Consider the following 13,874-nt stretch of genomic DNA (forward strand, 5'->3'; position numbering starts at 1 on the left):
GTGCTTTTGCCAATTCGCAGAACTTTAGTAAAATAAAAATATGTAAAACAGCATTTGCGACTTAATATTGACATTGGGTAAATTTTTCTATGTGGAAATCTCATGATAAGGATAATGTTGTTTATTTGTTTATGTTCCGCTGAACCACTGAATTGATCTTGATCAAATTTTGTATAATACGTTTAGCTTGCAGCTACTATAAAAAAAAAAATGGACAATGTTTGTGTGATGAATATGAATCTTTTTCAGTTCATGAGTATTTATTTGTGTATTATAAATATTTATGTACATACATTATTAATAAAAATATCCATCAGTCACCCTAGTACCTATAACACAAACTACGCTTACTTTGGGGCTAGATGGCGATGTATGTAGTGTCGTAATATAGTTTATTTTCCTTTTATTTATTTTATATTATTTGAAGAAAATAATTCTATGACATCCTTTATAATGAAACTTGATAAGTAAATGAAACTGTTCACATTCAAAAAATTCAAAATTCAAAATTCATTTATTTCAAGTAGGCCTAATTTAAGCACTTTTGAAACGTCAAGTCTCTGTGTGTAGTGACTCTACCACCGGTTCGGAAGGCAGATTCTACCGAGAAGAAGCCGGCAAGAAACTCAGCAGCTCTTTTCCAACATTAACAATTTACATTTTACATTTCAAAATTCATTTTTCTATCTTGTGAAAGATGAAAGCGGAGCCGGATGCTTCCAAGCAACCTTGTCATTAAGAAATTTATCAATTGTATAATAACCTCGCTGTAATAAATGTGTTTTAACGCATTCTTTAAACTTATGCATTGGTAAGTCCAAAATTACCTTAGGAATCATATTATAAAAGCGTATACTCAGTCCCACAAATGACTTCTGCACCTTTCGCAGACGATATGCAGATGTCACTAATTTATGACCTTGCCTTATTAATGGTGCAGATAATCAAAGGTGGCAATAATTGTCGTTAGCACGAAATGTATCTATTTAAGCTTATATTTGACGGCCGATTGGCGCAGTGGGCAGCTACCCTGCTTTCCGAGTCCTGTGGGTTCGATTCCCACAACTGGAAAATGTTTGTGTGATGAATATGAATGTTTTTCAGTTCCTGGGTATTTATTTGTGTATTATATATATTTATGTACATATATTATTCAGAAAAATATTTGTCAGTCACCCTAGTACCCATAACACAAACTACGCTTACTTTGGGGCTAGATGGCGATGTGTGTAGTGTCGTAATATATTTATTTTCCTTTTATTTATTTTCATAATATTTGAAGAAAATAATTCTATTACATCCTTTATAATGAAACTTGATAAGTAAATTAAACTGTTCACATTACTAAAAAGCAAAGTGCGTCGCATTAAAGCAGATTCAACAAATGAATCGTATCCGGCCGACCGACGCCAGCTTGATAGATACTGTTGACGAGGTCCTGCTCAAAAACGAATTGCTACAAACTGGCGCCGACGGCGCGTTTAAAAACGTGGTGTGCACAGGCCCTACGATCTAGTTATTACACTTTCATTTTTAAGGCGAAAGTCATGCGAAAAGTGAACGCTTATCTACCTACTTGACAGTTATGTAACTTAACGAATAATGTTACTCGAATTTATTCAATTCAACGATCGAGGTAATTTTTATTGCCTTTGTCTAAAACGCTACTTGTTATTGTAGGTAAAGTCGTTAAAAACTGACTCCCCAGACTTTAAAGTGAAGTCACAGTACGAGAGTGCTAGAAAGGGGATTTTTAAAGGGTTGTATTTTAAGATTGGTGGCAAATATCAACATTGTAAATTACTATTTTGTCACCTACGACTTTCGAAAGCGTAGAAGGCCAAACATAACATAGCAGCGGTCTCCGGAAGCCGAAATAAAGGCTTCCAATTTATCTTCACACTTAAGTCTGCAGCTCGGGAAAAAGCAGTCTCGGCTCTATACTATACGACTGAATATTTATTTATTTATTCTTAATTTTTAATTATTAATATTTAATGTTTAATTATTCACTTTTGTATCACATCTTGGGTTTTTACCACAATAAAGATAAATTATTATTATTATTATAAACCGTCAGGTGTCTACTAAAAGAAAAAGAAAAAGACGACGGTCCTCTCTAGTGTGTGTGACGGTACCCTTGCCAATGCAAGTTATTTGAAATATGCGAGAGGGTGAAGAGCACGCAAACCTCTCGAATTAGTAACCTCACAGTAACTCATACCTACCTTTAAATAAATCGTTACGGACATGTATATTACCTACGTTAGGTGTAGGTCATCATAACAATCATTAGCAACCAATTCAATGTTGGGCTGGCCTCTGTCATATACGTATTGCTCAGATCAAATTGTAACAGAGGTACGGCGACGCAGTCTAGAAAATAATTTTGTTGTAAATGTTGCAAGAAGAAAGACCTTACTGCGTAGCGAGTTACATAAAGGCAGCCCCTCCAAGTTAAGCAGTAAAGTTGAGTTTTTTTCTTTAAAGTTATAATTGACCGAACAATTAGATGTGCCACCAGAGGAATAATTGTCATACAGAGGTACGGCGACGCAGTCTAGAAAATAATTTTGTTGTAAATGCCGGAAGAGGAAAGAACCCTTACTGCGTAGCGAGTTACATCAAGGAGGGTAAAGTTGAGTTTTTTTCTTTATAGAAATAATTGACTGTACAAGTAGATGGACCACCTAATAGTTAATGGAAAACCATCGCCTATTAACAGGGCAACACTTCGCAGGACATGCAAGTAACATGTCCTTTAATTTGCGCCCTGTGTCAAGCGACCTAGGTAGGTGAGAGGCGTAGGTGCTAAACTTTGTGTGTAGGCAAGAATACTTACTAGCTGGAGAGTGACTGAATATTTATCTTGGTACTTAATATTAAAAGTACTTTATTTTACTTGACGGGGGAAATCTTAAAAGATACCCGATTATCTGCGGGAGAATTTGGGTTATTTGGGATTTCTACCCACTGAAAACCCGTCGGTAGCCAGCCTCAGAACATATATGGAGGCTCTGGGATCTTATTGGGAGGCTTCGGGATCTACATTACGGCACCTGCTGCAACTTTATTACTTAGTTACTTAGTACCTAACGATTATTTTCAGACGGGTTTCCTTTACTTGACTTAATGGTACTGTTATGTAATTGGGAGGTGAGCTGTGAGTGAGTGAGGCGGCTTATCTAATTAAATTTGTTTTTTATTATTCCCTGCACTCAATGCTGCATTCCATTCAATACAATATAATATATATATAATATAATAACTCGATAAGTTTAATGTTATGTAGGTATATTTTCATTTACCATCGTCATCAGACATCAACCAAGTAAAGTGCAGATTCAAATTCAAATTCAAATTCATTTATTTCAAGTAGGCCTACTTTATAAGCACTTTTGAAACGTCAAGTATGTATGTTTGTGTGACTCTACCACCGGTTCGGAAAGCAGATTCTACCGAGAAGAGCCGGCAAGAAACTCAGTAGTTGCTCTTTTCCAACATCAACATTTACAATCATTTTGGTATCTTGCGGGAGATGAGAGCGAGGCTGGCTGCTTCCATTCTACCTTGTCATTGAGGAATTCATCAAATGTATAGTAACCTCGCTGTACTAGATGCGTTTTTACACATTTTTTAAATGTATCCATTGGTAGGTCAAGAATTTCCTTAGGAATCATGTTGTAAAAGCGTATACTCAATCCCACAAAGGAGTTCTGCACCTTTCGCAGACGATATGCAGATATCACTAATTTATGACCGTTTCTGGTAAGTCGATTGTTAATTTCAGCTTTTGATTTATAGAGTAATATTTTGCCTCACAAAGACTATATTATTATAAATGTATTGCGAAGGTACTGTAAGAATACCTATTTGTTTAAATTTTTCACGAAGCGATTCGCGTGATCCAAGTTTATATATTGATCGTACGGCTCTTTTCTGTAGTATAAATATACTTTCAATATCTGCAGCTTTTCCCCACAGCAAGACCCCATAGGACATAATACTGTGAAAGTATGCGAAATAAACAAGCCTAGCTGTTTCAACATCGGTAAGCTGTCTAATTTTCCTGATTGCATATGCAGCTGAGCTGAGTTTACTCGCTAGGCTTTCTATATGGGTACCCCACTGTAGCTTACAATCTAAGATCACTCCTAGAAAAACAGTGGAGTTTTCTATTTTAAGTGTTTCTCCATTTATTATGATGTTTTTATCAATTTTTTTTACGTTAGGCAAAACAAATTCCAAACACTTGGTTTTTTTTGCATTTAAAAGTAAGTTATTAACAGTAAACCAGTCTGACACATGTGACAAAGCACGGTTTACGTCGTCAAAATTATCTTTGTTTCTATCAGTCTTAAAAATGAGAGATGTATCATCTGCGAACAGTACAATCTCACAAGTGCCCCTGACATGGTGTGGCAGATCATTTATATACACCACAAACAATAAGGGACCCAAAATTGAGCCTTGTGGGACACCCATTAAGGCAGATGATCCCTTAGACTTTATGTCTTTTACGCATACCCTTTGAATTCTATCACTTAGATAAGAGACAATTAAATTGAGTGCAACGTTTTTGATGCCATAGTGGCTTAGTTTTAATAACAACGTTTTGTGTTCAACGCAATCGAATGCTTTGGACAGATCACAGAAAACACCAATGGCATTCTGCGAACGTTCCCAGGCATCGTAAATATGCTTTATAAGTCTTGCGCCTGCATCCGTTGTACTACGACCTTTAGTGAAGCCGTACTGCTCCGGATGAAGTAAGTTATTTACATTAAAATGATTTAAAAGTTGATGAAGTATAATTTTTTCAAAGACCTTACTAAGAGTTGGCAAGATTGAAATAGGCCTGTAATTGTTAAGGTCATTTTTATGACCGGATTTAAAAAGGGGTATTAATTTACTACATTTCATTAGGTTCGGAAAAATACCCATATCAACACATTCATTAAAAATAACGGCTATATAAGGGGCAATAACGTCAATAATGTTAGAAATGACCATTACCGACATACCCCACAGATCACCGGTTTTTTTCAACTTTAATAACCTGAAATTCTTTACAATATCTATTGCAGATATATGTTTAAAATTAAATAAAACATTGCACTCTTTAACATTATCTCTAAATATACGCTGAGCTGCTATTGGTGAAGAGCTTAGAGAATCTGTTAACAAAATGGGAACATTCTGAAAGAAGTTTTCGAAAGTATTAGCAACCTCCCTGTCAGACGTCACTTTATTGTTATTAACAATAAGTTCAAAATCCACATCACGAGATTTAGTTTTTCCTGACTCGTAATTAACTATTTTCCAGGTTGTTTGTATTTTGTTATCAGATTTCATAATACTATATTTAATGTGTAGCGATTTCGCATTAGTGCAATCATTCTTAAATATTTTAGAGTATTTTTTTACGTGTTCTACGAAAGTTAGAGTATGATTAAATTGTTTTTCATCATACAGCTCATACAACTTCTCCCTACTTTTATATATACCTACAGTAGCCCAGTCACTAAATTTTAATTTATTACTGACATTGATGTGCTTAAAGTTGAATACTCTATTAAATTCGTTGTTTATAGTATTAAATAGTGCACTATAAAGACTGTCCGGGTGAAAATGTTCGCACGCAATCAATCAATACGCAAACGATTGGTAGACTTCACACGCGCCTGAGATCATTATTGATAACTCTCAGGCATGCAGGTGTCCTCACGATGTTTTCCTTCGCCGTTCAAGCAAATACTTTTGAATTGCTTAAATTCAAAAAAGCAAATAACTACAGGAAGTCAGAGTGCTGGAGATCATACTCGATCCCCCCGACAGGGAATCCGAAGCCTTTCCCACTAGGCTATCAACGTTCTGAATATAAATAAACTTTATTGATATTTTCTCTAAGTACACATAAGAACGGCTCAACCAATTTGATTTACTATCGCGGTGGGATTTTTATGGATTCTAAAACAAGTATTTTACTATCTGGTTAACTTAGATTCCGATTTGATATAACTTGAAAAACGACGAAATTTAACTTTTTTTTGGTCCAACTTTTAACAAGATTAGGCTAATTAACATAACGCTACTACCCATACAAATCAAGCAACAGGCGGTTGATGCAAAGCATCGGAACATAGGGTGAATGTTTAAAATAAAAGTCATCTTAATGCTTGAAGCATTTAATATTTGAGTATATATTATCACAACATTCATTTATTTTTTAATAAATCATTTAAACAATTTTTGATATTAGAATCATAATATTTTGATATTGTTCCCTTGTATTTTGATGCAATTAAATTTTTAAATTAATATACAAATACAACAAAAAAAATACATCAAAAGCTCCTATCACTTATAAACTAAACTTAATAAAACAATATTTTTATTGTTCAGTAGAATATCTACTAAACAATAAAAGTTTGAGATAAGTTACATTATAACATTCATAACCTTAAACAATGTTCCTTGATTGGCAGCCAATATTACAAATATAAAAAACTGTTATCTCTTTATTTTATCAACCATGTAATGTATAATTAGTACAAGTTATGGCTGATTTAACATAGTGTCATTATTGCATCAACCTTAGAGTTATCAAATAAATATAATAAACCACCTTTTCTACAGTTATCCATGCGGATGACTATTATACTTGTTCCTTACTTGGGTTCTGTTATTTAGGTTATCATAAGGAACTGGAAAGATTTGAGCATATAAAATTTATAGAAAGTGACTTTCAACTGACTAACAGAATCGAAGCCATTAATGTTTCAAACAATTTGAGTACATTTTAAATGTCATTGTCATAATATAAGGTGAATTTCCTCATGATGGACAGTCTATGATCATCTGATGATCACAGAAAGTGGTCAAATGAACTCTCCTGTACCCACCAAGCATGTGCATGCCTGTTAAGTTGGTCTCAATAAATTGTTGGCCGAGAACTAATGACTGAAGATTAATTAAAGACATTTGATTGTCAGGCTGTGGTCATCATAATAAATGTTCCATTTAGCTAAGCTTTTGTTACACTAATATACTTGTCTTAAACACCATTTATAATTCTGGTTGCCAACTCCCCAATGAACATTTATGAATTATTGTACAATCAAATCAGTTATATTGTCTTTAGTTACCAGAGCAACAAGACTGCCGCTCGGAGGCCTCTCTTCTCCTTTCAGCCATTTCCCAAACAGCTCGGCAACAAAGGTAAGGGGTGTCCATGAACCAAAATCTGCTTTAGGCATCCACTTCCTGTTCATTTCTGTATCCAAGGTTACAGGTAATATTGCAACTGCAAGAGAGTTTTCTGGCAAACCTGAGTCTTTACTGCCCAAGGATTGTGTTAGTTGGTGTACAGCACCTTTAGCAAGACCATATCCAATCATTCCAGGTGTGCCCTCTAACGCGGCTTTAGCTCCTGTCAGAGCGATCAGACCTCCAGGGCTGAGGTATTTCGCAGCCACTGTCGCAGCAATCGTTGAGCTCCAAACAGATTGACGCCACATTAGTTCCGCTTGCTTACTCAGATCCTTCGCCGCGTTGCCGCCAGCCCAGCCACCGGCCACGCAAATCACGGCATTCACTTTCTGGCCTTGCAATGCCGCTCCAAGCTCGTTTACGACGTATTCCTCTTGCTGGACCCACGAGGCGTCTTTAGGCACTGTAATGTTAACGTCTGCACTGTCGTTCGGATTGAGATCGACGCTTGCAACCCAGTAATTAGCTTTCTTAAAATGGTTCACGCAAGCTGCGCCCAAAGCACCGCGCCCGCCATACACGACGATTCTTCCACTAGCCATTTTCACGTCTTAATTGATCCGCAGGTCACAGACAACTAAACGGGCTGCGCTGGTCGCAACAGGGTGTAAAATGAGTTACTGATGTGTGCGAACCTACAGCAACAACTCTCACTTTTTATCAATGGTGACACAAATAGCAACTAAACCGCGAAGGTTATTAGAGATATGGAAAATGGAAAAAACCGGTAACTCGTGGGAATTCTGTGTTTCAAATTAACTTTGGTTTTCCTTATAAATTATGGAAATTTTTATAGTTAAAAATTATCACCGCAAATAATGCAAAACACAACATTAAACAACCGTCAATTTGACAAGCGACAAAATAGCATGATAAGATACGTCAAGTACAAAGAGGATATAAACACTAAGTACGTACTGGACCATTGACGAATATTCTGTCAAACGTTTGGCAAACAATGGTGCCGGTTCTGTTGTACATTAATCTCTAAACTAAACTAAATTGCGTGGCCTGAAAATAAAGCTATTCCTTTTGCAGTTTCCTCTGGAAAAGGAAAAGAGAAAAAGCACCATTTTAGAGGTATCAATTAAAATAATTTGTTTTGCAGTGTTTTTTGAGATTGGCTCCTGCAACAGAATTATTGGCGCCAATGTGCGCCTTGAAAGACTCAGATTATAAGTCCGAACTTTTTATTGCTACGAAAAAGCGGCAAATTTGAAAAAAAATACTTCGACATACTTACTTAACAAGACTACATACTTAAAAAAAACATGAAAAAGTAATAATTTTAATTATAAAAAGTGTTTGATTTCAATAGCTTCATGGAAACTATGTTTATATAAATTGTATGAAAAAGTTTTAAAGGACATTGGAAGGAAGGAATGGAATTTGTTTTTTATTTAGGGCAAATATCTCAATAAAAATCATTTACCTTTAATATGAATTCAATATATTAAAAACTTACCAATAGTTATTATCAGGTTACAATAATTATGATTTTAAGACTCATTCAAGTTTTTATTTAAAACAATTTTACAATATTATTATTATATTTAAGTCATGCCGGTTTGCAATTATTGTCAGATGCGACGAGATCTTTGCATGTGCTTAGCGAAAAAAAAAATCTCTCATACCACGGTGTAATATCTTGTGAAGATTACAGGCTATCCTAGATATATATACTTACATGCCTACTAATTTTGCTAAAAATATTTTACAAAAAAGAAAAGTTCAGAAGGTACTTACTATGTTATCTCGTTAATGTTACTCTTCTTATATTCTATTTCATTATTTATAAATATAACTATGATCTTATAAACTACAAAGTAAGCAAAAAACTATAATAATTTATATAAAATAATAAAAAAAACTTATATTAAAAAAAACATTTGTTAAAGAGAATTAGTATCAAAAGCTATTGAATAGAAAATTGATATAACGATATTGACTGTAGTACTTATAACTTTGAACATGAGGGATAGATTATTTAATATTTCTGCAGAACGATGATGTCGCTGGTGATTAATATCAAAAATGAAACCGAGAACGATGGCAGCTATGGCTGAAACTACCTAGGAGTGAAAAAAAAGTAAAAATTAATAAAACGCAAAGAAGCAAACTTAAAATTAAAAAAAATGTAGCGGCAACCAAACCATAAAATATTATATAAGTAAGTAGGTACATATACAATAAAAATGTTTTCCTAATCATTTGGTAAGACCTTAGTAATTTATGTTTTTGGTCTAATATAGTTTTATTTAGTGGCATATTTATGAAACGGTACCTTATTCGTGTACATTATGCTTGACGAGTATTTTTTAACTCAATTATTTGAAAAGGTTAAAAGATCCATTGCCAAAAGTGTCTTGCACAGAGAGCGCAGGGTCGAGGCCGAACGTCATTTTTATAACGTCACAAAACACTACACCTGTCATCAATCCCACGGAAATATGGTAAAGCCAATCAGCTATTTTCTTCTGTCTATTATTATTTTCTCCATCCATAGCCGAAATAACTAAGGCCAGGATTCCCGCGCTCGCCTGTATCAACAAGAAAGTTTTTAAAAGCTTATTACAAAAAATAACACAAGGTTATTTTATACAACGTTTCTCCGTAATTAATAATAACTAATAAGTTTTTTATTTAAAAAACACAAATAACTAGTTACCTTGAAATTAAAATTAACTACCAGTTGTATTGCCTTTCCTTAAATACTGTGCATTGATATAATTTAAACGTTCTAATATTAAAGGGTTGTTTGAATATTCAATACCAAATGCGGATATGACAATATTTGTGACGGATATAACGAATATGAATATAACTATGACGTCATTGAGTACGACTGCGGAGGGCTGGTCTGCGTCATCATTTAGGTCCAGTCCACCAATCATTACGAACAGTAAGCCAACGAGAAGCTAAAACAATACGCAATAATCTTTAACTAAACTAATAAGTAACAATATGTTCTCGATAAATTATGTTTTCGAAACAAGATTTGGCGGTATGATTTATAAATCCTCAATTATTTAGTTTCGATAAATAGACATATCAAACAATTACGATAAAAAACATAATTTTCTAATCGAGTTCAAGATATCTAGCTAGTGATGAATCAAATGCCGAAACTAGGATGTTTAGCACTGTGACTAAAAATGCGGTGGCGGTTGTGCCATAGTTTATATGAAGCGCGGAGGTTCGATGCTGTGGCTCATGGAATCTGCAGTCTCGAAGCAAGTTCAGTGTTAGAAGCACCAGCCCCATCGCCACCTAGAACCTTTCAGAGTTACCCACTGTGTCCCAAAATTTACATTATCGCGGAAGTTATTCCATATTTGCAACCGTTTTTTTTTATCCGTATCTTGCAGACAAAATTTCACATAGCAGTGATAGTTACTGTATATTCTTTTAGGTATTTGCTTATCGTCTTCAGCCAATTATACCCGTTAACGATGAACAAGGCAGTGCATCAATAAGTAATTCCTAATCGAAAGATATTCTTAGGCATACATCTACCTTTTACCAGACCAACAGTTATCACCTAAGAGTTGGTGAAACGTTTTTCTTCTATACACATCGCCTAAATCATGAGGCGATTTCTAGGTTTAGGGAATATGGGCATTAGTATCCTACTGCTGAACACAGGCCTCTTTCAAAGGATAGTAGATTTATAGCTTAGACCTTCCACGCTGTTTCAATACGGGCTACTGACCTTCACGAATATTATCACATGTTAGTAATAATAACCGGAGCAAGGTATGGGGGTGAATCAACAGCAATTTTCTAACTCTAGAGTAGCTACTGAATTAATGTTTATAGGAAAACTAATACTCCACCATCCTTGGACCAGCCCATATATTAGGCATAGGACCTCGTGATCCGTAATAGACTAAGCTAATTACTAGGCTATTGAATTATGCTTCAAGTAAGAAAGTAAGGTATATACCTGCAGAATAATAGAGATCGATATAAGAACCAGAAGGAGCATGTAAAACTCATGCTTAGGACCAACTTGTAGCACGTACTTCAGCTGTGATGCATTTGAGGTGAGGAGTGCTATGTCCAGCATACCCTGCGCCACTGTCTTCTTCGTTGCATATCGGTTGGCGTCGAGGCCTTTAACCTGAAAATAATCTTCTTTTAATGAAACTTCTTAATGGCAATGATGCAAATCGGGCGCAAATATTTTTTTCAATGGTGCTGCACAAACTGTGCTTGCAAAATTTTACTAATGCCTACTAATCATCGTCATCTCAACCGGAGGACGTCTATTCATGGGCATAGGTCTTTTGAAGGAATCTCCTCTCGCTTTTTTTTTGTGCCGCTTGTGTCCAACGACTCCGCGAATTATTCCATATCGTGTATCCACCTTGTGGGCAATCTACCAACGCTGCTTTATCCAGTACGGCATAGCCACACCAGCGCCTTCATCCATTGATTCTCCTAGCTGTCTTGTCCATTGCCGCGTCAGCTTGGCAACTCTGGTTCTTCTAAGGATCACCTTATTTCTGATTTGATGCCATATAGATACCCAAAGCATAGCCCTAGTACATCGCCCGCTGAGTCTCTCGGTCTTCTGAGACCCATAATTAGTTACCACGTTTCAGAGCCATGAGGCATCCACATGTACACTTGCACTGTTTGAAATTTAAAAGACTCATTCACAATTTGTGGCTCAAAAATGTATGGCTACTAGTATGACAGAAATCCAAGTCTTAAGCATACGTTGTGTATGTAGAGAATTATGCTTGTGACAAGATTCGCGAGTCGATTACTACTGTCCTTATAATTATTATTACTCTTACTCATAGGTACTCCTTAAATTATTGTATTAAAATCAGCGGAAAAAGTGTGAGCTACGAAATACTTGGCTGACGTTAAATAGTTATCAAATCTTAAAATAATTACTGCTTCACATATTGCTGTAACGGTATCTTGGTTATTTAACACTTCATCAATATTCACTTCGTTATTCCCATAGTCTGAGTGATCAGAACCACTTTTATCCATATTCTTTTCCGCCATGTTGCCGATTTTAATATCACTTGACCTAAATTGGCGAGTTGGTGAGTTTACGTTCGAATGCAAACTAAAATGTTTCGTGTAACGGAAAACTTAACTTTAGTTTCCTTTTACCAAGGCTAATAAAATCCGGAAATTAAGAATTATTTAATAGCAATGAATAATGCACTAGAATTCTCATTGCACTTGTATAATTGTATACAAGGCAGAGATATCACGAAGTAAAAACGTTGGAAAACTCAACATTTGCTATTTTGGTTAAACCAAAGAATGTGTCATAGATAGTGAATTCAATATTATTCACGGGAGCTACTAAAAATAAACGATAAGTTTACTATTATGAAGATCTTTTTAAATAGAAAAAATCCAACAGGACACTAATTTTGTTAGTATTAGAATGTTTCACTACTTGAGCCTTGAGGAGACGAGTGATTTTTTTTTATTTCAACTTTCTTAACAAAAGTGCATCAAATGATCGCTCAAAAAGCTGTCTAGCACCGTCTATAGAACGCTAGAAATAGGATTTATGAATAATTGCATGATGGGTGGTATTAATGGTGAAGTAGGCAAGATGACGCAGCTCAGCTACTACTAAAGAAAAGGGTATCCTAAATTCTAATTCAGGAATGTTTATCTCACGAGTCACGCAAAACAAAATGCACAGCAAATGTAGGTACTCGATCCTCTTTATGTGGGCAAGAAAAATGTAAACTAAACATAGTATTAAACTTCATTAGCTTTTATAAAAACTTCGATGCTTCGAACGCTGACACTCACCCCGTTCCTTAACCCCGCTGGGAAAATAGAAGCCATTATAATTTTAAAACATTTACAAACCAAACAATAAGCGGAATCAAAAAAACATTAAAATGCACTCATTCAAAAAAGATTTATACAGTTTTATATAAAAAAAATTAAGGTATTCATTGTTTAGTGTGAGAAAACAAGAGACAATGAGTTGTGTCTCCGTTCTTTGTCACGAAATATTAATACGAAAATCGATTTGGTTACTAGACAACGGTAAACAAAACAATAAAAGTTAAGGGCATCTAAGAGTACAAAGCGGGGATAGCCTAGTCGGATTTGGAAAGCAGTGGATGAAACGTCGAACTTTATTTCGAGGGGACCGAGTTTGATCGCATCTTACCACTTAACTTTAACTTAAGTTTTGTGCGTTTCAACTCAAATACATCTTACTTTAATGGTAAACATTGTGAGGAAACCTGCATGCCTGAGAGCTATCCATAATGTTCCCAAAGGCGTTCTAAGTCCACCAATCGACACGTGGCCAGCTGAATGGGTTTGCCTAACTACACCCTTCTCATCCTGAGGAGACCTGGGTCGGTAATAGGATGATAATAATGACCGAGAGAAGAACCAAAACCATATAAAAATAACGAGCAAAATCTCTAATGAAATATCGTTTAAAATGACCTATCAGAATGATTATGTAGGTATATCATAACGGTTACCTACTTTCTAAGCTCTCTTTACCTACATGCTAAATTATTGTAGCTTAATTTTTACTCGACCTAAACCAAATCCTCCAAATTCTCGAGAGAATTCCTTCCCGATATTAG

At 35.2% G+C, this 13,874-nt stretch overlaps 2 protein-coding genes across 2 annotated transcripts; both read right to left on the reverse strand.

The window, feature by feature from the left end:
* Window positions 1-6,469: 6,469 nt before the first annotated feature.
* On the reverse strand, window positions 6,470-8,120 carry LOC120633368 (dihydropteridine reductase). The gene has a single exon (XM_039903568.1). It carries the CDS (start codon window positions 7,812-7,814, stop codon window positions 7,110-7,112), a length of 705 nt encoding a protein of 234 aa, XP_039759502.1. The 5' UTR covers window positions 7,815-8,120; the 3' UTR covers window positions 6,470-7,109.
* A 1,168-nt stretch (window positions 8,121-9,288) lies between these two features.
* Window positions 9,289-13,107, reverse strand: LOC120633372 (ninjurin-2-like). Its single transcript, XM_039903575.1, has 6 exons — window positions 13,072-13,107; window positions 11,219-11,395; window positions 10,423-10,542; window positions 10,021-10,190; window positions 9,701-9,813; window positions 9,289-9,344 (listed from the first exon to the last, which is right to left on the reverse strand). The coding sequence occupies exons 1-6, from the start codon at window positions 13,105-13,107 to the stop codon at window positions 9,301-9,303; spliced, it is 660 nt and encodes a 219-aa protein (XP_039759509.1). The 3' UTR covers window positions 9,289-9,300.
* Between the last annotated feature and the right edge of the window lie 767 nt (window positions 13,108-13,874).

Source organism: Pararge aegeria, chromosome 21, assembly GCF_905163445.1.
Source record: "Pararge aegeria chromosome 21, ilParAegt1.1, whole genome shotgun sequence".
NCBI classification, from domain to species: Eukaryota; Metazoa; Arthropoda; class Insecta; order Lepidoptera; family Nymphalidae; genus Pararge; species Pararge aegeria.